At 34.9% G+C, this 27,983-nt stretch overlaps 1 protein-coding gene across 2 annotated transcripts; it reads left to right on the forward strand.

Annotated features, from left to right (window-relative positions):
- The first annotated feature begins 58 nt into the window (after nt 1-58).
- myoz2b (myozenin 2b) lies at nt 59-27,945 on the forward strand. Of its 2 annotated transcripts, XM_061984534.2 has the most exons (6): nt 65-226; nt 3,415-3,534; nt 9,134-9,300; nt 16,226-16,319; nt 27,126-27,288; nt 27,351-27,945. In XM_061984534.2, the coding sequence occupies exons 2-6, from the start codon at nt 3,453-3,455 to the stop codon at nt 27,574-27,576; spliced, it is 732 nt and encodes a 243-aa protein (XP_061840518.1). In that variant the 5' UTR covers nt 65-226; nt 3,415-3,452; the 3' UTR covers nt 27,577-27,945. The 2 variants fall into 2 exon arrangements, with proteins under 2 accessions (XP_061840520.1, XP_061840518.1); XM_061984536.2 differs by lacking the exon at nt 3,415-3,534 and having other exon boundaries at nt 59-226.
- The last annotated feature ends 38 nt before the right edge of the window (nt 27,946-27,983 follow it).

Below are 27,983 nucleotides of genomic sequence, written 5' to 3' on the forward strand. Positions count from 1 at the left end.
ACTGTGGTGTTTGAGAGCGCTTTGGAGTGTTTGTCAGGGTATATTTAGCCTATTGATGTAAGCTGCATTCCATGGACAACGGACACAGAGACACACTGGCAGTGTGGCTTTAGTGTCCAAGAGTGTGAAGATCAGGGAAGATCAAACCAGCGAGTGTTGGTTGACCTCTGAGCGTCGCCCGCTTCCCCTCAAGGATACCGCCTGCACGCCCGGGACACCATCACAGGTCAGCGAAAGGCTCAGTGTTGATTTGGCAAATATTTTATATATTATATTATCATCCCTAAATGAACATCATTGTTCTCCAATTGTTGCATTTTCATGTTTTTTTTTAACCTTTATTTCTTCTTTTTGATTTGGTGAGGAACCAATTGTTGTTGTCTTTAAATTGTGCCTCATTACTTCAATTCAACATGTAGTTCAAATTGAAAAACTACAGCAATCTTTTTTTTTTTTATATAAATACAACCTCAACTTTATCATTAAACCTACAATAGTTATGTTATATTTTTTTGCATGGACTTCATATTTATGCACTATCTCACACTTTTCAGCTACTTATACATTTTAAAACTATGTACCTGTCCTATTACGAATGGAATAACATAATGAAATTAGGGAATGCATTTTAATCTGACAAACATGGATTTCGAAAAGACAAAAAATAGTATAACAGAATTTTGCAGCAAGTTACCTAAAACATGCGTCCAAATGCGAAAAATATGATTAAAACGTTGGTATATTACTGTCACAAATACTGATAAAAAGTTTAAAAAGTTGAAATAAAAGTTGTCAACAAATAAAAGTAAAAAAATACATGAATGATAATAATGATAACATAAAACTAGTAATATAAATAAACAATACAAAAAAAATAAAAAATATTTAATTATTATTCAAATTAATGTTTTTTTGGGGGTTCATTATATATTTTACTAGTATATATAAGTAATCATGCACTACCGCACACTTTTCAGCTACCTATACAATTTTAAAACTATGTTCCCGTCCTATTACAAATAGAATGACACAATGAAATTAGGGAATACATTTTAATCTGAGGAACATGGACACAATTTCGACGAGGCAAACAATATTAGAGCAGAATTTTGCAGCAAGGTACCTAAAACATGCGTCCAAATGCAAAAAAAAATATGATTAAAATGTTGGAATATTACTATCACAAATAAAAGTTAAAAAATACATTAATGATAATCATGATAACATAAAACTAGTAATATAGATAAACAATACAAAAACAATAATTATTATCATTAGTGTAATGTTTTTTGGGGGTTTATTATACATCTTACTAGTATATATAAGTAATCATGCACTACTTCACAATTTTCACTTACCACTTGTAAAACTACGGTATGTTCCTGTCCTACTGTGATATAAGAATGCATTTTAATCTGACAAACACGGGTACAATTTTAACAATTTTGTAGGCTGTAACCATATAAAAGGTACCTAAGATACTGTATGTGTTGAAATGCAAAAGTTATAATTAGATGTAGTTAAGAAAAAATATTGGTGTATTATTATCATCACAAATAATAATGAAATGTGTACAATTAAAAGTTGAACAAGTTGAAATAAAAATGGTCAACGAATGAAATGAAAACAAGTACATTCATGATAATCATGATACTAATGCCAAACTATATATATATATATATATATATATATATATATATATATATATATATATATATATATATATATATATATATATATATATAAATAATACAACAACAAAAAGAAATAATAATAATAGGAAATAATACCCTTATTACTATTATTATTATTATTATTAGTCAATGCATGATTTTCTGGGGTTGAATATACATTTTCCATATATATATATATATATATATGTAAAACGTATATTCTGGGGTTGAATATACATTTTACACACACACACATATATATATACATATATATATACACATAAATATATATATATATATATATATATATATATATATATATATATATATATATATATATATATATATATATATATATATATACATATATATATAGCCCTTTGAGACACTTGTGATTTAGGGCTATATAAATAAACATTGATTGATTGATTGATTGATATATATATATATATATGGAATATATATATATATAATACAACAACAAAAAGAAATAATAATAATAGGAAATAATACCCTTATTACTATTATTATTATTATTATTATTAGTCAATGCATGATTTTCTGGGGTTGAATATACATTTTCCATATATATATATATATATATATATATATATATATATATATATATATATATATATATATATATATATATATATATGTATGTATATATATATGTAAAATGTATATTCTGGGGTTGAATATACATTTTACACACACATATATATATATATACATATATATATATACACACACATATATATATGTATATATGGAATATATATATGGAATATATATATATATATATATATATATATATATATATATATATATATATATATATATATATATATATATATATATATGTAAAATGTATATTCAACCCCAGAAAATCATGCATTACTTGTCTTATTGTGATTTAAAAATACCATGGGTTTATGGAATACATTTTAATATGACAAACATAGGTACAATTTTAGCAACTTTGTAGCATGGAACCATATAAGGTAGGTAAAATATGAGTTGAAATGCGAAAGGTATGATGAGATGTATTTCAAAAAACATTGCTATTATTATTGTCATTATTATTATTATTAGTTGTATTATTGTTAGTATTAAATACAATAGTCAACGCATCATTTTCTGGGGTCGAATATGCATTTTATAAATATTAACTTTGGATTTCCATGTACAGTATTACTGTAGTTTTCTTCAAAGGGCACAAACACAATGATCTCATTATATTTGTAAGTTAAAACAAAAATTGCACCAACAAAATGATTGTGCTAAATAAAGTATTTTAATATTGAAGACATTACTTTTTATTTGATTGTTATGACAATATTATCCAAAAATGGATTAACTCGCTGGAATATAAAGACAATATAACATACATCCATAAATGTGGATGCAAAAGTGCAATATATTTATCTGTACAGTAATCTATTTATTTATATCTGCACCTTATTGCTTTTTTATCCTGCACTACAATGAGGTAACGCAACAACATTTCGTTCTTATCTGTACTGTAAAGGTCAAAATTGAATGAAAATAAAAAGGACGTCTAAGTCTAAGTCTAAGTCTTATTGCATAACATAGCATCTTCTACCAAGTTGTGTTTCTTTCCTTATTGTCAATGACTGTAAAGAAATATGAGCCATGGCCGTTTATTGACAATGGCGGTAGACGCGCCATGTTTAAAAGTGCCAACAAGCACATCTTAGTTTCCTGTATGTGTTTCCAGCACGCCTGCTGCCCTCTGACAACCTTGCCAGGCCCACAATGTCACAATTCTGTACAATGGCAGCTGGAGAGAAGAAGAAGTACGCAGCAGCTATTTGTCGAGAGGTCCACGGTGCCAATGGTATGGCGTTCCGCCCGAGGCTTCGCCGCTGCAAGTCCATAACCCTCTGAGGGATACGAGTGCAAAATGTCAGGGCTGCTATCTGCCAGAAATAAGCTAAGAGGCTGATTTAGCTCCTATAGAGGCCCTGTTGGGAGCTCTATTTCTGGGTGTGTCGATGGGTGGGGCCGGGGAGGGAAGTTGTGGCGCGATGAAGGGCTGTGACAGCTGGCGGCCATTTGCTCACTGTTGGCGTATGAGGCTGTATTGTAAAGTCCTTCTCAGGGATGGAGATAACTCCTTTTTCCATGACAGGGCTTACGGAATATGACACGGAGAAACCTTTCGTCTGACGTAAACATGTTTCCATGCTGGCGTCTCGTTAGCTGCTTTATGACAAGCCATCAATCACAAATTGTGACCTGAGTTGGCTCCTCCCATCTGTAGTGATGTAACTGTATTTCTATCATTGATACACACTGAATTATTAAGTATCTAAAACAGGCCTGGGCAATTATTTTGACTCGGGGGCCACATTTAGAGAAAAAAATTTGTCTGGGGGGCCGGTATATCTATTTTTAGGAACACTAATACAAAACCTCACGATAATGTCTGATTGAATGCTAAAAACGTTATGACGGGCCGCCTTAAAAAACGTAATGGAATTTTACATTTTTCTATGAATGATAAAACACTGAATATTGACCAAATATGAACGCCACACCCCCTTCCGATCGACATATTTTACAATCAAGTGAAACGCAGCAAAAATGCAACAAACAGTGAAATGTGTAAATTAGTGAATTATATTTATATAGCGCTTTTCTCTAGTGACTCAAAGCGCTTTACATAGTGAAAACCCAATATCTAAGTTACATTTAAACCAGTGTGGGTGGCACTGGGAGCAGGTGGGTAAAGTGTCTTGCCCAAGGACACAATGGCAGTGACTAGGATGGCGGAAGCGGGGATCAAACCTGGAACCCTCAAGTTGATGGCACGGCCACTCTACCAACCGAGCTATAACGCCCCATATATAATATGGAGCGGTTCATAAATATGAACGTGAAGGGTACAAAATAAACCCACCTACAATCTGATATATCTGATATTTGCTGAATTCCCCCCAGGGATCAATAAAGTACTTTCTATTCTATTCTATACATCACTAAGCTTTAGAACTTTGTTGTGAAAATCTCCTTCCGCGTCTGTGGAAATGCTTCCCGCCCACACTGCTTGGTGCCTCGTCTGAGCTGCTGTGACGTAGATGACCAAAGTAACTAATTAGATGACCATAGTAACTAATTAGATGACCACAGTAACGAGTATATTATCCATAAGCGCAGATTCCAACCATTGAAATACTTTGTATAGTTGAAGACTTACGGTCATTATAAAACATGAGTGCACATCATAATGGCAGCTACACTTTCCATCTTAAAGATCTAAAAAAAATATTTGGGAATGTCCGGCGGGCCAGATTGAAAAGCTCAACGGGCCGCATTTGGCCCCCGGGCCTTAATTTGCCCAGGTCTGCTCTAAAATAAAGGTGTCCCGATACAACTTTCCACTTCCGATACGTTAACGGTATCGGAGCTTTGAGTATAATTTGGTACTTTTTGGCACCGACCGAATCCTGTTGGTCCTACCAATTCACGTAAAATCCAACAGTGCCGGTAACGCCGGGTTGCAAACTCGGCATCACTCCAGCAGCACTGAGAGCAGATATGGCCAAACTACCTCTAGATCAGTGGTTCTTAACCTTGTTGGAGGTACCGAACCCCACCAGTTTCATATGCGTATTCATCGAACCCTTCTTTAGTGAAAAATAAAATGTTTTTTTTTTTTTTTCAAATTCAAGACAGTTATGTTTTTGGTAACACTTTAATATGGGGAACATATTAATTAATTAATTAATATAAGACTTAATTTAGAGTTATTTGGTTAGGGATAGGGTTAGAGGGTTAGGGCCAGGGTTAGAGGGTTAGGGTTATAATAAGGCAATGCCGAATAAGGCATTAATAAGTACTTAATAATGACTAGTTAAGAGCCAATATGTTACTAATTTGCATGTTAATAAGCAACTAATTAATGGTGAATATGTTCCCCATACTAAAGTGTTACCATGTTTTTTTTTACTGGTGCACAAAATGAACCATGCATGAACATCACCTTGTTCAAACAACAAAACCAACACAGTGCATAAACTCACAACAAATTACACACTTGCAAATCAGTCAGCTGTTGCCGTATCCGTAATACGCCGATAGGGAGAAGTTTGTATTTACATGATGAGTCGGGTGTGTCTTGACCTCCGCCGAACCCCTGAGCCCGACTCACCGAACCCCTAGGGTTCGATCGAACCCAGGTTAAGAACCACTGCTCTAGATAATGTTGCAATTATCTAAGTCAACAAAGAAATGTACTCAAAAAAATTCTGATTGGCAATAGCAATTTTAACTTTCTTCAAATTTTTTTCTGAAAACTACAACTAAGATGCACGTTACAATCAAACATCTCATGCGTACAATACTTACAGTATAGACACTTTTGAAGGCGCAACAGACAGTAAATACTGAAATGACCGACGCACCATAAACTATACACTACTGCCGTTTAACTTCTTGGACTTGGAACTGCAATTGCAACCTAATGTCATACCTGCAAATGAGACTCAAAAATTTGATAATGACACAAGATATAACAGCTGGACAGCAGTCTTCATATTCAACTAATTTTCACATGTTGCAATAAAAAAATTAAAAATATTATATTTTATATTATTATTATTATTATATTTTATATATATATATACAAATATTTTATATTTTATATGTTTTATGTTTTTTATTTCTATTTTTTATTTTATATTTTGTATATTATATTTTTTATATATTTAAATTGTTTTAATAAACAATCAATATTTATCAACACACACAAAAGTACCGAAAATTAGACCCGTTGAGTACCGATTCCCAGATACCGGGAATCGGTACTGTTACGGTTCAAATATGAACAATACCCATCCCTAATCATAGTACATACTTTTGTATTATTTTGGAGTTTTGAATGTTAAAAAAAAAGGCTTGATCGAGTGAAATGACTTAAACAGAAAACAATGGTAGATATGAAAACACTAACATATGGATTTATGCTGTCTTTAAATTTAAGGTGGAGTGGCAACCTAGTGGTCACAACAATTCCTTAAGATTATAAGTAAGCTGAACGATGCGGACCCTTTGCTTACTGGACACTTTTTAATACGCCTCTGCTTGAAGACTTTGCATGTGTAAGTAATATGCAACTATAATGATGAGATTTATATTTGACAAGTTTGTGTTTTAGACTGCAGTATTGTTCAGTTACACTTTTCGTGCGTGTCTAATTCATGACCCGAAGATGATGACAGTAAGTTGAATGATGCGGATACGTTTGTTACTGGGTACTTGCTAGTAAGCTTTTGTATTTGTAATGCTTTTGCATTTTGTAATGTACGTGCAACTACAGTCGTCTCTGATTTTTCGCTGTTCTGTGGTTCAGAACATGACCGCGATAATGAATTTCCGCGAAGACGGAATCATTCATTATATATCTTAAATTTTCAAAGCTAGAGCATAGACCTTCTAAATTAGTTTTTCAACACTATGAGAGCCCTCTTGACATGAAGTTACACCCTTTAGTCACATTTACACTCTTTTAATCCAATATAGTAATGCTGCCTGAGGCTGAGCCAATCAGTGGCCACAATACTGAACAGCGCACTCTGATTGGTATATATATATATATATATATATATATATATATATATATATATATATATATATATATATATATATATATATATATATATATATATATATATATATATTTATATATAGTCGAGGTTTCTGTGGTTTATCTGTTATACAGTGCTCAATACTGGGGTAGAGCGAATATACGTTAGCTTTTTTATAAAATCCCCTGAAGAGCAGGGAAACCTGCGAAACAGGCTCGTCGGGATGAAATAAACTCTGTGTTTTTTCCTGACCTTACGTATATATATATATATATATATATATATATATATATATATATATATATATATATATATATATATATATATATATATATATATATATATATATATCTATATATCTATATATATGTATTTATGTATATATCGATATATGTATTTATGTATATATCTATATATGTATTTGTATATATATATGTATATGTATATATATATATATGTATATGTATATATATGTGTATATATATATATATATATATATATACATATATATATATATATATATATACATATATATATATATATATATACATACATATGTATAGACTATAAAAATCCGCAATGTTTTGAAGCTGCATAATTTGAAGCGCAATGTGTCGAGGGATGACTGTATAATTTTTTGATACGTGTTTGTATTGAAAAATGTGTTTCAGACTGCAATATCGTTCAATTAAGGAAACTTATTAATAATGTCTAGCTTGTGCGCTATTGTGTGCCTAGCTGTTGTGTAGCTGCTATCTACTAGTAGCCTACAGCTTAGCGTGTTTACCTTTTGTAAATGACTTGACTAAAATAGAAGAAAATACATATCCTGAGTGTTAATTAGAGGACATTTAGATGTTAATTGGCTGTCCATCTTTGCAAAAGTAAACCCGATGCAGGACTGTTTGTATCACAGATTTTACATGCACATCGATACCATCAGATACTTGTTTTTTTTGCTGATATCGGACCAATCAGATCAATAAAACATTGGCATGAAAAGTTCCGAACATTCCAAATGACCACAATGCCACGCTGGCTGCATGAAAGCGAGCCAAGTGAACCACTACACTATCACACACCTTTTGTCTCATCATATCTGAGGTAAGATTGTGTTTGTCTCTATTAAATGCTAATTTACACTTAATTACGTCCGCCAGACGGTTATGGAATCTGGTCTTTGACTGGTCGGTCTGTCTATATGTCAGTTAGTCAGCAAGTTAGCAAAACAGCTCAAAAAGTTATGGGCAGATATTCAAGAAACTTTTAGAAATTGTCCGAACTGGGATAAGGAACAACTGATTCGATTTTGGGCCTGACTTTATGTTTACGCTTTCCTCTCTTTTTTTTCCATTCCACCTATAACCTTTTGAGATAGCTCAAAAGGTTATAGGTGGATTTTCATCATCTGACGTTCAGAAAATGTCTACAATGGAATCGAGATCAAGTCCTTACCAGTTGGGGCTGCCTTTTACCGTTTCGCACGGGACTGCGGACCCTGGTCATCCACATGAGAGGCGAGTGTGCTGACAACCGAGCTAAAAGCGTTGGCTGGCACCTGATAGCCAGCATTGCTCCTAAAGTTGTCGAGGTTTACTAAGGTACACGTGGCCAAAGCACGCTGGCTGGCCTGCGTTACACACTTTACCTTACGTTTACGTTACAAGCTTCAACTTCTGTGCGTGTGTGAGTGTCGGTTATTAAACTACATCATGTCTTTTTTATTTTTGTATTTATTTATTGATGACAGTCCACAATAATGAACAATCTGCTTTATGGACTGTAAATGAGGTCAATTATCTCATTGTATGACATGTGAGGTTTTATACTGGCTTTGTTGCACTACAGGGGACGGGATGGATCTCGGAAAGAAGCACAGCACTCCCAAAGACATCATGCTGGAGGAGCTGTCGCTGCTCTCCAACAGAGGCTCCCGCCTTTTCAAGATGCGCCAGAGACGATCGGAAAAGTACACGTTTGAGAGCATACAAAACGAGGCCAACGCACAACTTAATGTGAGTAAAAAAAATGTGGTGTTTATCAGAAAATGTGCTTTTGGATGTCTTTCAACACAATGATGATTCCATTGGAGGCTGCTTAGAAATTTGGCATAAAAGCTACTTCCTTGTTTATTAGTGTTTGTTTACTAATGTGGCCTTGTTCACACTGCAGGTCAATTTGGGATTTTTTTTTTTTATCATATGCAACTTTTTATGTCAGTGGGAACAGTGGGTTTCCAAATGTTTCATATCCATATGTGGATATAAATCAAATATATATGCGATTCGTGCATCAAAAAGCGATAAGTGTCATAATTAGAGATGTTCGATAATGGCTTTTTTGCCGATATTCCGATATTGGCCAACTCTTAATTACCGATTCCGATATCAACCGATATATACAGTCGTGAAATTAACACATTATTATGCCTCATTTTGTCGTGATGCCCCGCTGGATGCATTAAACAATGTAACTTTACCATGAATTGATTAACGTGGACCCCGACTTAATTAAGTTGAAAAACTTATTCGGGTGTTACCATTTAGTGGTCAATTGTACGGAATATGTACTGTACTGTGCAATCTACTAATACAAGTTTCAATCAATCAATCAAAAACAAGGTATTCCAAAATAAGAGAACAACTTCAACTCCAGTTATGGAAAAAATTGCCAACAAGGCACTGCCATATTTATTATTGAAGTCACAAAGTCCATTTTTTTTTTAACATGCCTCAAAACAGCAGCTTGGAATTTGTGACATGCTCTCCCTGAGATAATCCTAATAGCCACAACAACTATGGAAAAACTATACTTTGAGTTTTACAAGGAGCATTATTTTTTTATTTTTTTTAAACATGCCTCAAAACAACAGCTACAAAAACAATGAAGGCACACAGCTTCAGTCCAGAGTATACTAAGACTTAGACTTAGACAAACTTTAATGATCCACAAGGGAAATTGTTCAACACAGTAGCTCAGTTACAATGATGGAGAGTGTATGGAAAGGACAATGCAGGTATAAATAGACTAATATAGCGATAAAAGAATCTAACATATATACGAATATATACATAATATGTGTACAGAATAATATATATACAGATATATTATATTATGTCTATAACATATATACAATATATACCAATGACCATGTACAATATTACAGTATATACAGTATATGTGACAGCAGCAGCATAAAATAGAGAGTAGATCTAGCCGGAACTAGAAAATAGACATTATAAACATTATAAACAAAGAGAAGTAGCTAACATGTCAGGTGTCAGGCAAGTGATTATACAGCTGGATGGAGTATGATACTAGCCTACGTCCGTGTTTTACCGGATATGTACAGCTCTTTTAAAAAGTCATTCATTTTACTTTTTGAAACCGATACCGATCATTTCCGATATTACATTTTAAAGCATTTATCGGCCGATATTATCGGACATCTCTAGTCATAATTATTTACCAAAATAGACAATTACAAAATCACTAATATAAACGTTTTTGTGTGTCTGCATGCGGAGTAAAACTATGGAACAAACTGGACTCAAGCAATGCCAAACTATTAATCGATTTAAACTATTATACAAACATGGGGTCTGGTTCAAATATAGAGATGAGGGTCTTTAATTTGACCTGCTGTTGTACTCTGTCTCAAAGTGTTCACATGTGCTCAATGTTTCCTTACCATTATTGCTATGTTGTCTATTACCATTGTTGGTATTTTGTCTATTACCATTGTTGGTATATTCATTCTTCCTACATTGTTGATACAAATTGTTGATACAGTGTAATAATTATTGTTACCTGTGGTAATGCCACTATGATACAACATTTGTATAATCCTTAAACAAAGTAAGAGTGAAACTCAATGTATTAATCACTGAATGGAGAACTGGGGGTGGGATTAAATCAATTATCTTCTTCCCACTCCCTTTGAGGCAAAACTGGACAATCATGCTTACATACTGTACATTACCTTTTGCATTATATTAATATTATGTTATATTATTATGTATTGTCTACTTTGTACTTTTTTTTTTAATGTCATTGCCTGAAATAAATGAATAAATGAAAAAAATGAAATTAATAATATGTAACCTATTTTTATGGGCTTTCCTCTTGGTGATGTTAAGTTCCTGTTATACGCTGTCATACAGTATATGCCTTGAGCTCTTATTTTGAAGGCGCTAAGAGCGGAAGTGAGATCACGTTGTGGAGTGGAGCGAAGGTTTTTGAAAAGAAGGTAAATAAAGGGTCCTCGTGTAAACTGGAGATTCCGTGTTTAATATTTTGTAGTTTCATACCGTATAGGCGACATATATGGTATGAAACTACAAAATAATAAACACGGAATCTCCAGTTTACACGAGGACCCTTTATTTACCTTTTCAAAAACCTTCGCTCCACGCCACAACGTGATCTCACTTCCGCTCTTAGCGCCTTCAAAATAAGAGCTCAAGGCATATACTGTATGACAGCGTATAACAGGAACTTAACATCACCAAGAGGAAAGCCCATAAAAATAGGTTACAATATATGATCGGTACCGGACGACACGATCGGTCCACGCATGCGCGAGGTCAACGTCACTTCCTGGACTTGCAATAGTTAACGGAGTTCTGCTACGTCATGTTCTCTGATATTTGAATGTTTTATTAATGTTTGGTAGAAAACGTAGCTTACCTAGGAATAAAATATAGCAAGAATATAAAAATTAACAATGGGTAGATTTTTAAAAAAAATTAGGGAGTATTATCGCCACATTTTCAACCACTTTCAACTCTTCTGTCATTGCAATAAATGACGCACGGGGGCGCCACTGACTCCCATAACGTCATTTATTTTTTGAACTGTTGATTTTTTTTTTATACGTTTATACACTTACTGTAACTTAAATATGTATTTTAACAACAAATATACAGTTAGTATTGTGAATTGGTGTATTTATTGTAAATAAAGTAGTGAAAAAAAGATTGATTTATTTGCCATTTAAGGCTGCTGAGCACATCGTTCATGTTTCTGTGCGCTTTCAGAATAAATACTGTATTCTTAAGTATTTTTTATACGGCATTGTTATTCAAATAAATATTACAAAAGATAAAACCATGGTAACTGGAATGGCGGGTGCGATAATAACTTCAAAAACAAACAAACAAACAAACAAACAACAACAAAAATATATATATATATATATATATATATATATACAGGCCCGGCCCTAACCAATCTGGCGCCCTAGGCAAGATTTTAGGTGGCGCCCCTCCCCACATCGGCAGTGAAGTGTATATACTCACAAGAACCCGAATAGCTTTGTCTTTGACCTTTTTTTTTTTAACTTACAACTATACCTAATATATAAAGGGGTGGAAAAGTGACTATTACCTGCAGGGCAAACATTAGCTAACCAGAAGGCAATAACAATGTAAACAAAAAACACCTGCTTAAAAGATCTAATACAAACATTTATATGCATGTACAACACTTAGAACTTTTAGCATATCAGTATGTGGAATTAAATTATGGAATGGTAAGTAAAGAAGTTAAAAATTGTACTGATATGATCCAGTTTAAGAGGTTGTTCAAAATAATAGTGCTTACAGAGTACAAAGAAGAAGAATTATGAGAAATACTTTCAACCTTATTGAAAATAAGATATTCTTCATCTCAGTATGTTAATAATGACTGAATTAATTAATTAATTACATATTACAAAACTGTTGTATACTAATTCATAGATGTTATTTTATTATATAAAAAGGTCAGTAAATGATTCTATATATTTGTAAACGCTTTGAAGTGGGAAAGGGGTAGGATTAAATAAGCTTTGCTTCTTCCTACTCCTTTTCGGGCATGTAAAATGAAATGATGTGAAATTGTGTGATGTATTATGATGTAAGTGTGTTCATGTTCGAAATAAACTAAAAAAAGAAAGAAATGTCCCTGAGGAATGTAAGGTGGGAGTACTGTAATTACCTAATGTTACATTATTATTTTCCATAACAATTTAGCCCCCTCCACAATATTAACCCGACGTTAAAACAGAACTAGCTATTTATTGATTAGCAATTGCCGAATCATGTAACATTAGCTTAATGCTAAAAAGCCAGGTTACTATCACATTCTGTAACAGACAAATAATTTCATGTAGGCTAACGTTACCTACCTGCTACTTCTGTCTTTTCTTGTTTCTCCTCCTCTTCTTTTCTCTTTTTTCTTCCCTGGGCACCTGACAGTTTTGGCCGTTTTGACATCTTGTGTTGATTTTTTGATGTGGTGACGTCCAAAAAGAGTCACGATACAGGAAGGGAGGGGGGGGGGGGCGTAATGTTGTAACAAATAATATTTCTATTAAATAGGCTTTACTTTGCATTTTAATTAACGTGGGATTATTTTTTGTATTTAGAAATAATAGTACCAACTTTTTTTTTTTTTTTTTCTCCAACATTTGTGGCACTGGCGTGGCGCCCCCTGATGGACGGCGCCCTTAGCATTTGCCTATACGGCCTATGCCACGGGCCGGCCCTGTATATATATATATATATATATATATATATATATATATATTTTTTATTTATTTATTTTATTTTTTTTTGAAGTTATTATCGGTGGGAGGAAGCCGGAGTACCCGGAGGGTATTCTGAACATTATAAATAAAGATTTATACAAAAAAATATATATATATCTTTTTTTTTTTACTATATATATATATATATATATATATATATATATATATATAGTAAAAAAAAATATATATATATATTTTTTACTATATATATATAGTAAAAAAAAAAATATATATATATTTTTTTGTATAAATCTTTATTTATAATGTTCAGAATACCCTCCGGGTACTCCGGCTTCCTCCCACCACCAAAAACATGCTCCTGGGGATAGATCGTGCAACACTAAATTGGCCCTAGTTTGTGAATGTGAGTGTGAATGTTGTCTGTCTATCTGTGTTGGCCCTGCGATGAGGTGGCGACTTGTCCAGGGTGTACCCCGCCTTCCGCCCGATTGTACCTGAGATAGGCTCCAGCGCCCTCCGCGACCACAAAGGGAATAAGCGGTAGAAAATGGATGGATGGATATATATATATATATATATAGTAAAAAAAAAAAAATATATATATATATTTTTTTGTATAAATCTTTATTTATAATGTTCAGAATACCCTCCGGGTACTCCGGCTTCCTCCCACCACCAAAAACATGCTCCTGGGGATAGATCGTGCAACACTAAATTGGCCCTAGTTTGTGAATGTGAGTGTGAATGTTGTCTGTCTATCTGTGTTGGCAGGCCCGGCCCTAACCAATCTGGCGCCCTAGGCAAGATTTTAGGTGGCGCCCCCCCCACATCGGCAGTGAAGTGTATATACTCACAAGAAACCGAATAGCTTTGTCTTTGACCTTTTTTTTTTACTTACAACTATATCTAATATATAAAGGGGTGGAAAAGTGACTATTACCTGCATGGCAAACATTAGCTAACCAGAAGGCAATAACAATGTAAACAAAAAACACCTGCTTAAAAGATCTAATACAATTATCCCTAACGTTACATTATTATTTTCCATAACAATTTAGCCCCCTCCACAATATTAACCCGACGTTAAAACAGATTATAGATTAGCAATTGCCGAATCATGTAACATTAGCTTAATGCTAAAAAGCCAGGTTACTATCACATTCTGTAACAGACAAATCATTTCATGTAGGCTAACGTTACCTACCTGCTACCTCTGTCTTTTCTCGTTTCTCCTCCTCTTCTTTTCTCTTTTTTCTTCCCTGGGCACCTGACAGTTTTGGCCGTTTTGACATCTTGTGTTGATTTTTTGATGTGGTGACGTCCAAAAAGAGTCATGATACGGGAAGGGAGGGGCGCACCGTGCGGGGGGTTCCCCCCGGTGGGGGGGGGGGGGGGGGGGGGGGGGGGGCGTAATGTTGTAACAAATAATATTTCTATTAAATAGGCTTTACTTTGCATTTTAATTAACGTGGGATTATTTTTTGTATTTAGAAATAATATTACCAACTTTTATTTTTTTATTTTTTTCTCCAACATTTGTGGCACTGGCGTGGCGCCCCCTGGTGGACGGCGCCCTTAGCATTTGCCTATACGGCCTATGCCACGGGCCGGCCCTGTGTGTTGGCCCTGCGATGAGGGGGCGACTTGTCCAGGGTGTAACCCGCCTTCCGCCTGAATGCAGCTGAGATAGGCTCCAGCACCCCCCGCGACCCCAAAAAGGACAAGCGGTAGAAAATGGATGGATGAATTTACAAACAAACACATGAACAACAACAGTACAATACAGCGCTCGTAGGTGGGTGCGATAACTGTCGTAAAACAATGCGTTGACCGATTGTGTCTTTCGGTACCGATCGTGTAGTAACATTGACAACAGAGCAGAAAACAGGTGAAAATGATGTTCCTGTCTTCGACTGCTCATCCATAAACACGCTCTTCAATATCCTGCTGAACTGCCAGAGCCAATATACTCATCCTCTTCCTTCTCAATCTTCTCAATCGGTTCAGAAAATGCTGACTTTTATTGCTGAAAACCCTTGAAATTGCCACAAATTCGCCACTACTGAGACGGACTAGAGCTGAAGCCATGCTTACTTCAAGTAAACACTGCAGTGCGTGCGACGTTATGACGTCATGTCCGCGAGGGGGTCAGATTGCATTCACATGACAAATCTCAATGTGAACAGCCACTAAAAAGATCAGATTTAACAAAAAAAAAATCAGAATTGGACATCTGACCCTGCATATTGAACGTAGCCTGAGTGCATAGAAATCATACAACATAATCAAACTGCAGGTTAACAACAAAGGTACAGTTTTGCCTAACGGTCAATAAAACTGATTTTTGTATTTAAAGTTGTCGGTTCCAGCCTCAAAACTGCCCCTGTTAACTTTCTTGTGTTTTACAGCATGATTTTCTGACTGCGAACGCACACATGATTGAAATTAAAGTGGATGCACCAACCAATGGAAACACTCCCAACCCAGATGACACACCTCAAGGTAATAAAGCTCATATTTTGCCATTTAGTCTATATGCATCCTGGATATAAACAGATACGACAAATACAATACAAATACAAATACTAAATCTATAATTACAGTGGAACTTGGATTTACAAACTCAATTGGTTCCTGAACACGGTTTGTAAATTGAAAAGTGTGTACAGTGAAGCAAATGTCTCCACAAGAAAGAATGTAGGTATTAATAATGGATCCCAGCCTTGACCAATGTCCATATATTAGTGAAGGTTTGTACACTTTGAACACAATATAAAGTGCTATATAGTACTAAATATCAAACAAAACTTAACAGGGATTTGATAAATTAAGTATATCTTTATTAACAAGCTAAAACAACAACAACGACAAGCTAAACTGTCCTAATCTGACCAATCTTACCAATATAAGTCTATGATCTGACCAATATAAGTCTATGGACTTGTTATAGCAGGGGTGTCCAAACTTTTTGACTCATGGGGCCGCATTGGGCTAAAAAAAAATTGGCCAGGGGCCATAAGCCGACTGCATGTAAAGTAACAATATATTTACACACATATAGAGTACAAAACCCAAAACCAGTGAAGTTGGCACGTTGCGTAAATCGTAAATAAAAACAGAATACAATGATTTGCAAATCCTTTTCAACTTATATTCAATTGAATAGACTGCAAAGACAAGCTACTTAACGTTCGAACTGGAAAACGTTGTTATTTTTTGCAAATATTAGCTCATTTGGAATTTGATGCCTGCAACATGTTTCAAAAAAGCTGGCACAAGTGGCAAAAAAGACTGAGAAAGTTGAGGAATGCTCATCAAACACTTATTTGGAAAATCCCACAGGTGAACAGGCTAATTGGGAACAGGTGGGTGCCATGATTGGGTATAAAAGCAGCTTCCATGAAATGCTCAGTCATTCCCAAACAGGGATGGGGCGAGGGTCACCACTTTGTGAACAAATGCGTGAGCAAATTGTCCAAAAGTTTAAGAACAGCATTTCTCAACAAGTTATTGCAAGGAATTGAAGGATTTCACCATCTACGGTCCGTAATATCATCAAAAGGTTCAAAGAATCTGGAGAAATCACTGCACGTAAGCGATGATATTACGGACCTTCGATCCCTCAGGCGGTACTGCATCAAAAAGCGACATCAGTGTGTAAAGAATATCACCACATGGGCTCAGGAACACTTCAAAAAACCACTGTCAGTAACTACAGTTGCTCGCTACATCTGTAAGTGCAAGTTAAATCTCTGCTATGCAAAGCCAAAGCCATTTATCAACAGCACCCAGAAACGCCGCCGGCTTTGCTGGGCCCGAGTTCATCTAAGATGGACTGATGCAAAGTGTAAAAGTGTTCTGTGGTCTGACGAGTCCACATTTCAAATTGTTTTTGGAAACTGTGGACGTCGTGTCCTCCGGAACAAAGAGGAAAAGAACCATTCGGACTGTTATAGGCGCAAAGTTCAAGAGCCAGCATCTGTGATGGTATGGGGGTGTATTAGTGCCCAAGACATGGGTAACTTACACATCTGTGAAGGCACCATTAATGCTGAAAGGTACATACAGGTTTTGGAGCAACATATGTTGCCATCCAAGTAACGCCCTTGCTTATTTCAGCAAGACAATGCCAAGCCATGTGTTACAACAGCATGGTTTCGTAGTAAAAGAGTGCGGGTACTCGACTGGCCTGCCCGCAGTCCAGACCTGTCTCCCAAAAAATGTGTGGCGCATTATGAAGCGTAAAATACCACAACGGAGACCCCGGACTGTTGAACAACTTATGCTGTACATCAAGCAAGAATGGGAAAGAATTCCACCTGAAAAGCTTAAAAAATTGGTCTCCTCAGTTCCCAAACGTTTACTGAGTGTTGTTACAAGGAAAGGCCATGTAACACAATGGTAAAAATGCGCCTGCACCAACTTTTTTGCAACGTGTTGCTGCCATTAAATTCTAAGTTTATGATTATTTGCAAAAAAAAAAATGTTTCTCAGTTCGAACATTAAATATCTTGTCTTTGCAGTCTATTCAATTGAATATAAGTTGAAAAGGATTTGCAAATCATTGTATTCTGTCTTTATTTACGAATTATACGAGATAGGCTCCAGCGCCCCCCCGCGACCCCGAAGGGACTAAGCGGTAGAAAATGGATGGATGGATGGATGGATGGACAACGTGCCAACTGCACTGGTTTTGGGTTTTGTATATACATACACATATACATTGTACATATATACACACACAAATATATATATATAAATACATATATATACAGACACATATATACATATATGCATAATTATACACACACACACACTGTATATATGTATGTATAAATATATATATATATATATATATATATATATACACACACATATATACATATATATATATATATATATATATACATATATACATATACACATATATACATATATACATATATAGATATATTATATATATACATATATATGTGTATATATATATATATATATATATATATATATATATATATATATATATATATATATATATATATATATATATATATATATATATATAGTAATAGTAAAATGTTTTTAATTTTGAAAAGTTTAGGAATCAATTTTAAGGCATCTCCACAATTAAAAAAGGAGTGAAAAATAAAGTGTCTGTGATCAGAGACACTTTTTAACCTTTTTTAAAAGGTTTATTATTATTTGTTATATTTTTTTTAATACTTTTTAGCTTAGTGCAGGGGTGTCAAACATACCGCTCGCGGGCCTGATGGGGCCCGCAAGATGAGTTTGCTCAATATAAAAATAGATTGGCTGCCGCTACTCCAATCAGTGCAGGTGCAAGCAGTCAGCTGCTCCTGTTGTGGCTGGCAGCAGATTAATGCTGTATTGACGCACAATACCTTCTTTCATTGTAAATTATCCATTCAACGGATAAAATAACAAAACGGTAAGTTAAGCAAAGGCTTAAGTCAACATCATTGTAGTTAGAGTTCCGTGCAGTGTTCGCAATTGGTTGACGGCACGATGTGCAACCTGAACTCCATTGTAATAATGTGTGTTTCTACCTCTGTTGTTTGTTCCATTTTATTTTGGGCTTGAATATACCATGTTCACATTGGTAAAGTTTGTAGTTATGTTACCTTGATTTTTACTATTATGGTGTCATTTTTTGACAATTGTTTTGATTATAATTGTAATATTTGAATGATGACAAATGAATGTGTCGTGGCAGTTGTCACCAATGCGGTGTTTTGAGGTAACACTCGACTGCTTTTCCAAACACGTCTTTGATGGTGAATTGTCAACATGAGAATGCCAAACAGGAAGTGATTGAAGTTTAACGGCTTTGTAAAAACACTGAGACAAAGTGTTTTTGAAACTGCACCATTTTTTTCCATCAAAATGTTTAACTAACATGAAGTGTTTTGCCAAAAGGATTACCGTATTTTTCGGAGTATAAGTCGCACCGGAGTATAAGTCGCACCGGCTGAAAATGCACGATAAAGAAGGAAAAAAACATGTATAAGTCACATTGGAGTATAAGTCGCATTTTTTGGGGGAAATGTATTTGATAATATTAAATACAGTAGCATAGTAGGCCTAAGTATTCATTAAAAAAAGGCGAAGGTTTTATCCAACGGCTCAGGCTGATTACAAAACTAACCAAATATACAGCATAAAAAAGGACTCATAAATAACTGATTAAAAATAGATTTACGTTAAATAAACTAAATGAATAATAAATATGTTTTTTAACTAAATTGTCAATAAAATCAAAGTGCAGATACAAGTACAGTTTCACCACTTTAGTCATAATTCCTGCGCTGAAGAAACTTCTCCATGATATAATTTCACACATAAGTCGCTCCTGAGTATAAATCGCACCCCCAGCCAAACTATGAAAAAAACTGCGACTTATAGTCCGAAAAATACGGTAATTGTAATATGTACATTTTAAGAATGTGCTTGTTCTCTTTTTGGCTGAAGTAAAACAATAAAAAACCCAACAAATTGATGTTGTTTTTATTTTTGAATTAGTATGCCATGAATAGGTTTTCCTCCATGCTGCGGCCCCTGACCTAAAATGAGTTTGACACCCCTGGCTTAATGCTTATTATTACAATATTCCATCCATAACACAGAATGTGTGGGCTTCCAATGGCACCATTTACCTGTCATGTTAAGGCTTTTCCACAGTGAAATGGGATTCACAGCATTAGTAAGGATTTCAACATGTTCACCTATCATGCATTTGTTGCGTCATATTTGCTGTGTCAGCTTTTATTTTTTCGTTGTCATTTGCCGCCCATATTTCCCCCACTGTGGGCTAAAAATACGAGCCAGTGGCAAACATTCAAGCATGAGCTGGTGATTATGTAAGGTTGTCATAAAAAAAAGGACGACACACTGTAGAGCCGTGAGGAGCTCGGATCATACAAGAGATTTGAGAAGCACTGTACGGCTGATGTTTAGTTTGGAAAATCTTTTTTCAAAAGAATGATTAATGACAGGGTTTCATCTCATGCAGGCCGTCAAAGCTCCCAGCTTTAGTCCTGAAGGGATGTCATCCCATGTGGACATGTTATATGATGAGTGTACACTTCAAGTATGTGCTATTTTAAGACCCAAGATCATAATGATGGACAAGTCAGCCTGCCAAGGCTAAGAGCTTTCTAAGCACGCTCCCGCTTCATAATCTCATCACAAACCCAAAGTCTTTGCTCTGTTGCTGCAAACTCAACTCATGACCACGTCGTAGTCAGTGGTGTTTTTGTACGGAAAAAGTTGACAACGTATTAAACTCAGAGGTGTGTGCGTGTGTGACATGTGTCTGCTGTACATGTGGGAGGTGAATATATAAAAAAAAAAGATTTTTTTTTTGTCAGTTTGAGGAGACTTCACCCTGCATAACTATGGAGGGTCAAACAAGACAAAATAAATAAATACACACCTCTTCAAATAATTACTTAAATAATTGTATACATAAATGTGTTATTAAATGGGTGTTTGGTAAAAGTACATTTACTTATTTCATCATTTGATTAATTATTTCGATATTTCGATTTTTTTTATGTTACCATGATATGAATATCAATATTTAATTAATTATTGATTTGATCATTCCATGATTTAAATAAATATTATTATTAATATCATTCTATTCATGAATTATTTAATTAATTATTCATTTAACCATTCAGTTAATTAATTCATGATTTCATTAATTATTTTATAATTTATTGCAATATTTAATAATGTATTTAATTATTTTCTGATATCATAATTTTTTTAATTTAATGATGTATTTATTTCACTACCAATTCATGATTGATTGATTTATTTCATGATTTGATTAATTGTTTAATTATTTTTTGGTTAATTATTACATAATTTAAATAACTATTTAATAATAACTATTCATTTTGGTTTTCACGATTTTATGATTTAATAAATTTTTCATTAATTATTCAAATATTGAACTATTGTTTTGTTAATTCATTAATTAATCAATTATTTCATGTTTTTAATATTTTTTTAATTGACTATTGATTTCATTATTGTTTGATTTAATCAATTATTTCAAGATTTACATATTTACAATTTAATAACGTATTTATTTATTTCATGAAACTCACCCATCAATGTCTGTGGGCGGATCCTTAAACCTGATTGGTTACCCAACACTTCCACTTGCTGTCTGTGAAAAACTTCGACCAGAGAAGCAGAGGAGTACTAGTTGTGATGGGCAAGCTACTTGGAAAATGTAGTCAGCTAAGGTACAAGTTACTCTTGATTAAATGTAGCTAAGCTACACGGCAAAGTAGCTTGCTACATCAAAGCTACATTTAACGGCATTTCTATCTATGAGCCCACATGTATAATATCAATGTTAATGTAACTGAGAGTGTACAAATGGACCCAATAAGGGTCCATTACTATTAACTATCTGTCATTTAGTTGGGGACACCCTATGACTACCTGGAAGTATTTATTTATTTAGTTTGCCTTTTCTTTGGCCCACCCCTTATTGATAGTTTTATTATCACTATTAATAATACTGTGGCTATTACAATGTGTTTTGTTTTATTTTACTATTGTATTTACCAAGTGTTATATTTGCGTGTTTCTCAACTTTTTTAGTAAATTTTTATATCCTAAGTATTATAAAATTGGAATTGGGCTGGAGTTAGGGTTGCTGTATTTTATTTTATTAAATGAATTAACATTATGTGTGTTTTTTGTAAATTAAAAAACACAAAAAATTAAAAATTACGAAAATGAGCAATATCATCACCAAATGATTAACTTACCAGAAGAGCATTTTATTTGTTTTAAGCATCTTGTTGGTCTATACCAGTGTTTCCGAACCACAAGGCCGGCGTCCCTTGTTTCTCAGCTCTCGTTCGTATTGGCTGCAGCGGTTCTCAACTGTAATACACTTTCCCAGCAGTAAAGACAATATAAAAAAATACAGAAAAAGTTTAAGCGCCAAAATTATGACTAAAGTAGTGAAACTTTAATTTTGTTGCCCGTTTAAGAATAATTTAAGATGCGTAATTGCATGTAAACATGTTTTTCATTAGGTCTTTTTAGTATATTTGGTTAGTATTTATATTTGTAATCAGCCTGACCTAAGCCTAAGGTTTATGTGTTAGATAAATAATCTTTGTGATTAACATATGGTTTCAAAACATTTGACAAGGTTGTTAACATGTTTGACTATAAGTAGATTAGATATAATTATTGAATACAATTAGCAAGATTAATTCAGTGTTCATATTTTATTTAGTGGGTGCCGTACCACTCTGTAGTGGAAAATGTGGGAGCCGAGTTCAAAAAGGTTGAGAACCCCTGCACTGGGCTGACAATGGTTGAATTAGGAACCATGCAGCAGAAACATAAGAAATGGCTAGCAGGAAGTCAGAAATCAACAGCACACGATGGAATACACTCAATAGTGTCCCAGCACTAACGAGTGAACAAGGTGGCACTGAATAGAACTAATTACCAATGAGGAACGGGTGTTCTGGCAGAACAAGGGACAGAAAGTAAAGGTGCTTCAAAACAGACACCAAACAGGAAACACTATCAAAACAAGAGTACCAGGACGGGAAGTGATATAAACACAGGAAAATAACAATTATAATCCAAACCGTCATAATAGCAGATAACTTGATTTCAAACGTTTGATCTCTATTAAAAATATAAAATACATAAGTGTTGGTGTTCCTTAGGGCAGTGTTTTTCAACCACTGTGCTGCGGCACACTGGTGTACCGTGAGATACAGTGTGGTGTACCGTGGGAGATGATATAATTTCACCTAATTGGGCTTAAAATATTTTTTGCTTGCAAACCAGTAATTATAATCCGCAAATAATGTGCCGTTGTTGAGTGTCAGTGCTGTCTAGAGCTCGGCAGAGTAACAATTAGGGGTGTTGGAAAAAATCGATTCGAATTCAAATCACGATTCTCATTTCTTAAAAATCGATTATTTATTTTTTTATTTTATTTTATTTTTTAAAGAAATATTTTTTTTATTTTTTTAAATTAATCAATCCAACAAAACAATACACAGCAATACCATAACAATGCAATCCAATTCCAAAACCAAACCCGACCCAGCAACACTCAGAACTGCAATAAACAGAGCAATTGAGAGGAGACACAAACACGACCAGTGTTGGGACTAACGCGTTACAAAGTAACGCGTTACTGTAACGCCGTTACTATCGGCGGTAACTAGTAATCTAACGCGTTATTTTTTATATTCAGTAACTCCGTTACCGTTACTACATGATGCGTTACTGCGTTATTTTGCGTTATTTTTTATGTAGTATCGGCTAGAAACTGAGAAGATCTGAGTGTCGCTGCTGAAGAGGCGACGAAAAAGAGGCGCGCCGCGCGCTGTCTGTGTGTACGTGTGTGTGTGTGTGAGTGTGTGTGTGGGGGAGGGGGCGTGTCTGTGTCTACTATCAAGACGTCATGGCGAACCCCGAAGCCGAGTTTCTTAAAATGGAGATATTTTCAGTACGTTTCTTTTATCGACCACAAAGAAAAGAACATTTTAGCTGAATGTAAGTTTCAAATATGCTGAAACAGCGACAAAAACAACATGCTTCGACGAAGCTAGTAAAGAGACACACTCACCTCCACCTCCAACAGCGGCTGGATTTTAACGAGGCACTGCACACGTGAAGGTACACACACTCTGTCAATTCTCTTATATACTCTTTCATTTTAAACTTTTAGAGTGTTTGATTATCACATCACTCTAAATGTTTAGACTATAAAGTTCACAAACCTAAAGAGGGATACTAGTGGGCCAGGCTAATATTTCCTTTTCTCTAAACTAAGTGGGGAAATGTGTAGAGTGTTCTGGGCTTCAGACATGATTTTATTTCAGAATTCCTTGAGAAAACGCCTGGTTAGGCTTTATGTATGTAGTGTGTGCCTTTCTTGTTTTACAGCTATGTTGTTATTATGCTGTTTGTTACTTATGTATGTTAAGTTGCAGCTATTTAAAATAGTTTTGTCAATTTGTTCTGGTCTGAAACAAATTGGCCCTTTAAAACATATCTTTGTCTTTGTGTGTTGTATGTAGAGCACATTGCTTAGCAGAGTTCAATGATGCAAATGCATGTCAAGTTGAACAACAGATTGTATTATTCTCCAGTGCAATAACAGTACTAAAATGAAGGCTAAAAGGGCATTAAATGGGGCCTTAAAAAAATTAAAAAATATATATATAAGTAACTAAATAGTTACTTTTCACAGTAACGCATTACTTTTTGGTTTAAGTAACTGAGTTAGTAACTGAGTTACTTTTGAAATAAAGTAACTAGTAACTGTAACTAGTTACTGGTTTTCAGTAACTAACCCAACACTGAACACGACACAGAACAAACCAAAAGTAGTGAAACAAAAATGAATATTATCAACAACAGTATCAATATTAGTTACAATTTCAACATAGCAGTGATTAAATACCCCTCATTGACATTATCATTAGACATTTATAAAAACAAAAAAAAAGAACAATAGTGTCACAGTGGCTTACACTTGCATCACATCTCATAAGCTTGACAACACAGTGTCCAATATTTTCACAAAGATAAAATAAGTCATATTTTTGGTTCATTTAATAGTTAAAACAAATTTACATTATTGCAATCAGTTGAAAAAACATTGTCCTTTACAATTATAAAAGCTTTTTACAAAAATCTACTATTCTGCTTGCATGTCAGCAGACTGGAATAGATCCTACTGAAATCCTATGTATTGAATAAATAGAGAATCCTTTGGAATCGAGAAAAAAATCGTTTTTGAATCGAGAATCGTGTTGAATTGAAAAAAAAAATCGATTTTGAATCGAATCGTGGGACACCCAAAGATTCACAGCCCTAGTAACCATGTTACATTCTTTCATATCAATAGGTGGCAGCAGGTAGCTAATTGCTTTGTAGTTGTCGGGAACATGGTTTGTCGTGATCACAATATGCAGACGACAGCGGGAGGCAGCACGCAGGGAAAAAGGTATCTAACGTTTAAACCAAAAATAAACAAAAGGCGAGTGCTCTAAAGAAAAGGCATTGAAGATTAGCATAAGGAAGGCTATGCAGAACGAAACTACAACTGAACTGGCTACAAAGTAAACAAAAACAGAATGCTGGACGACAGCAAAGACTTACATTACAGCGTGTGGAGCAGACTGTGTCCACAAAGTACATCCGTACATGACATGACAATCAACAATGTCCCCACAAAGAAGGATAGCAACAACTTAAATAGTCTAGATCAGTAGTTCTCAAATGGGGGTACGCGTACCCCTGTGGGTACTTGAAGGTATGCCAAGGGGTACGTGAGATTTTTTTTAAATGTCTGTCAAAAAGAACTGTGAAAAGAAATGCAACAATGCAATATTCAGTGTTGACAGCTAGATTTTTTGTGGACATGTTCCATAAATATTGATGTTAAAGATTTCTTTTTTTGTGAAGAAATGTTTGGAATTAAGTTCATGAATCCAGATGGATCTCTATTACAATCCCCAAAGAGGGCACTTTAAGTTGATGATTACTTCTATGTGTAGAAATCTTTATTTATAATTGAATCACTTGTTTATTTTTCAACAAGTTTTTAGTTATTTGTATATCTTTTTTTCCAAGTAGTTCAAGAAAGACCACAACAAATGAGCAATATTTTGCACTGTTATACAATTTAATAAATCAGAAACTGATGACGTATTTTACTTCTTTATCTCTTTTTTTCAACCAAAAATGCTTTGCTCTGATTAGGGGGTACTTGAATTAAAAAAATGTTCACAGGGGGTACATCACTGAAAAAAGGTTGAGAACCACTGGTCTAGATTGCTAAAAACAAAGCAGGTGCGGGGAATAGCGCTCAAAGGAAGACATGAAACTGCTACAGGAAAAATACCAACAAAACAGGAAAAGCCACTAAAATAGGAGCACAAGACAAGAACTAAAACACAATACACAGGAAAACACCAAAAAGCTCAAAATAAGTCACGGCGTGATGACAGGTGTTGAAAGTACACCTACTTTGAGACAAGAGCTATAGTGATGCATGCTTGGTTATGGTTTAAAGTCATTTCTAACAATTGCGAGAACGACTTTTTTACTGTCAATATCAGCTGCTGAGTTTAATTTTTTTATGTTTTCTGCTGCTGGTGTGCCCCCGCATATTTTTCAATGAAAAAAATGTGCCTGGGCTGAAAAAAGGTTGAAAAACGCTGCCTTAGGGGTCATCACTGGTTAATATGATGTTTAAACGATGTGCTTCTATGACAGATACGAATGCAGATGAGTCAAGTGCCTCCGCCATGTCTAAATCCTACCACTCACCGTGGGAGGAGGCCATCAGCGATGACCCGGGCCTCACTGAGACTTTCAAACTACAAATGCCCGCCATGGACCCTCCCCCTGAACTTCCTGAGTACAAAAGCTTCAACCGGTAAGTCGAGTGTGCATTTTTCATGTCAAGTAACAGGGCTGATAACGCGGTGCTCGTTACAGGGTCGCGACCCCTTATGGCGGCTTCGACAAAGCGCCCCGAGGAATCACATTCAAACTCCCAGAGCTGGACCTCAATCCGCCCAAGTACCCGGAGCTCCAGGATGCGGGGATCAAGCGGCCCACCTTCAACAGAACGGCCCAGGGATGGATAACCGAGGGCACCCATTTGATCCTGCCCCAAATCACCCTCGAGTCCATTCAAGTGCCCGAGTCGGATGACCTGTAGTCACTCACACAGCTGCCATTTTTTGGACAACAGAACGCTTCACTCAGCTATCCTTCAGATGATTGGTGTGTTTGTTGTACACTGGGGTTAGAACTTTGTGTAAATAGAGAATGGTATGTGCTGCAAAAGAGTTTCCAGTGGTTCTGAACATGTGTAAATAAAGAATTCAGCTTATTTATTGACTGAGCACAATTAAAACATATAGGAAAACTATAACAGTAGAGAGCAGAACTCTGCCGTGGCTGAATTATTCACAAAAATGATCCGTGTTGGTTTGTCAGAATGTACACCACCTTGGTTTATAAGCTGCGACGCCGTTATACGTTTTGAAATCTGTTACCATCGTGACCCAAACAGCATAAGAGAGGAAATAAATTTGATCAAAAATATATTTGTATTCACACTTC

Source organism: Nerophis lumbriciformis, linkage group LG25 (assembly GCF_033978685.3).
Source record: "Nerophis lumbriciformis linkage group LG25, RoL_Nlum_v2.1, whole genome shotgun sequence".
Taxonomy (NCBI): Eukaryota; Metazoa; Chordata; class Actinopteri; order Syngnathiformes; family Syngnathidae; genus Nerophis; species Nerophis lumbriciformis.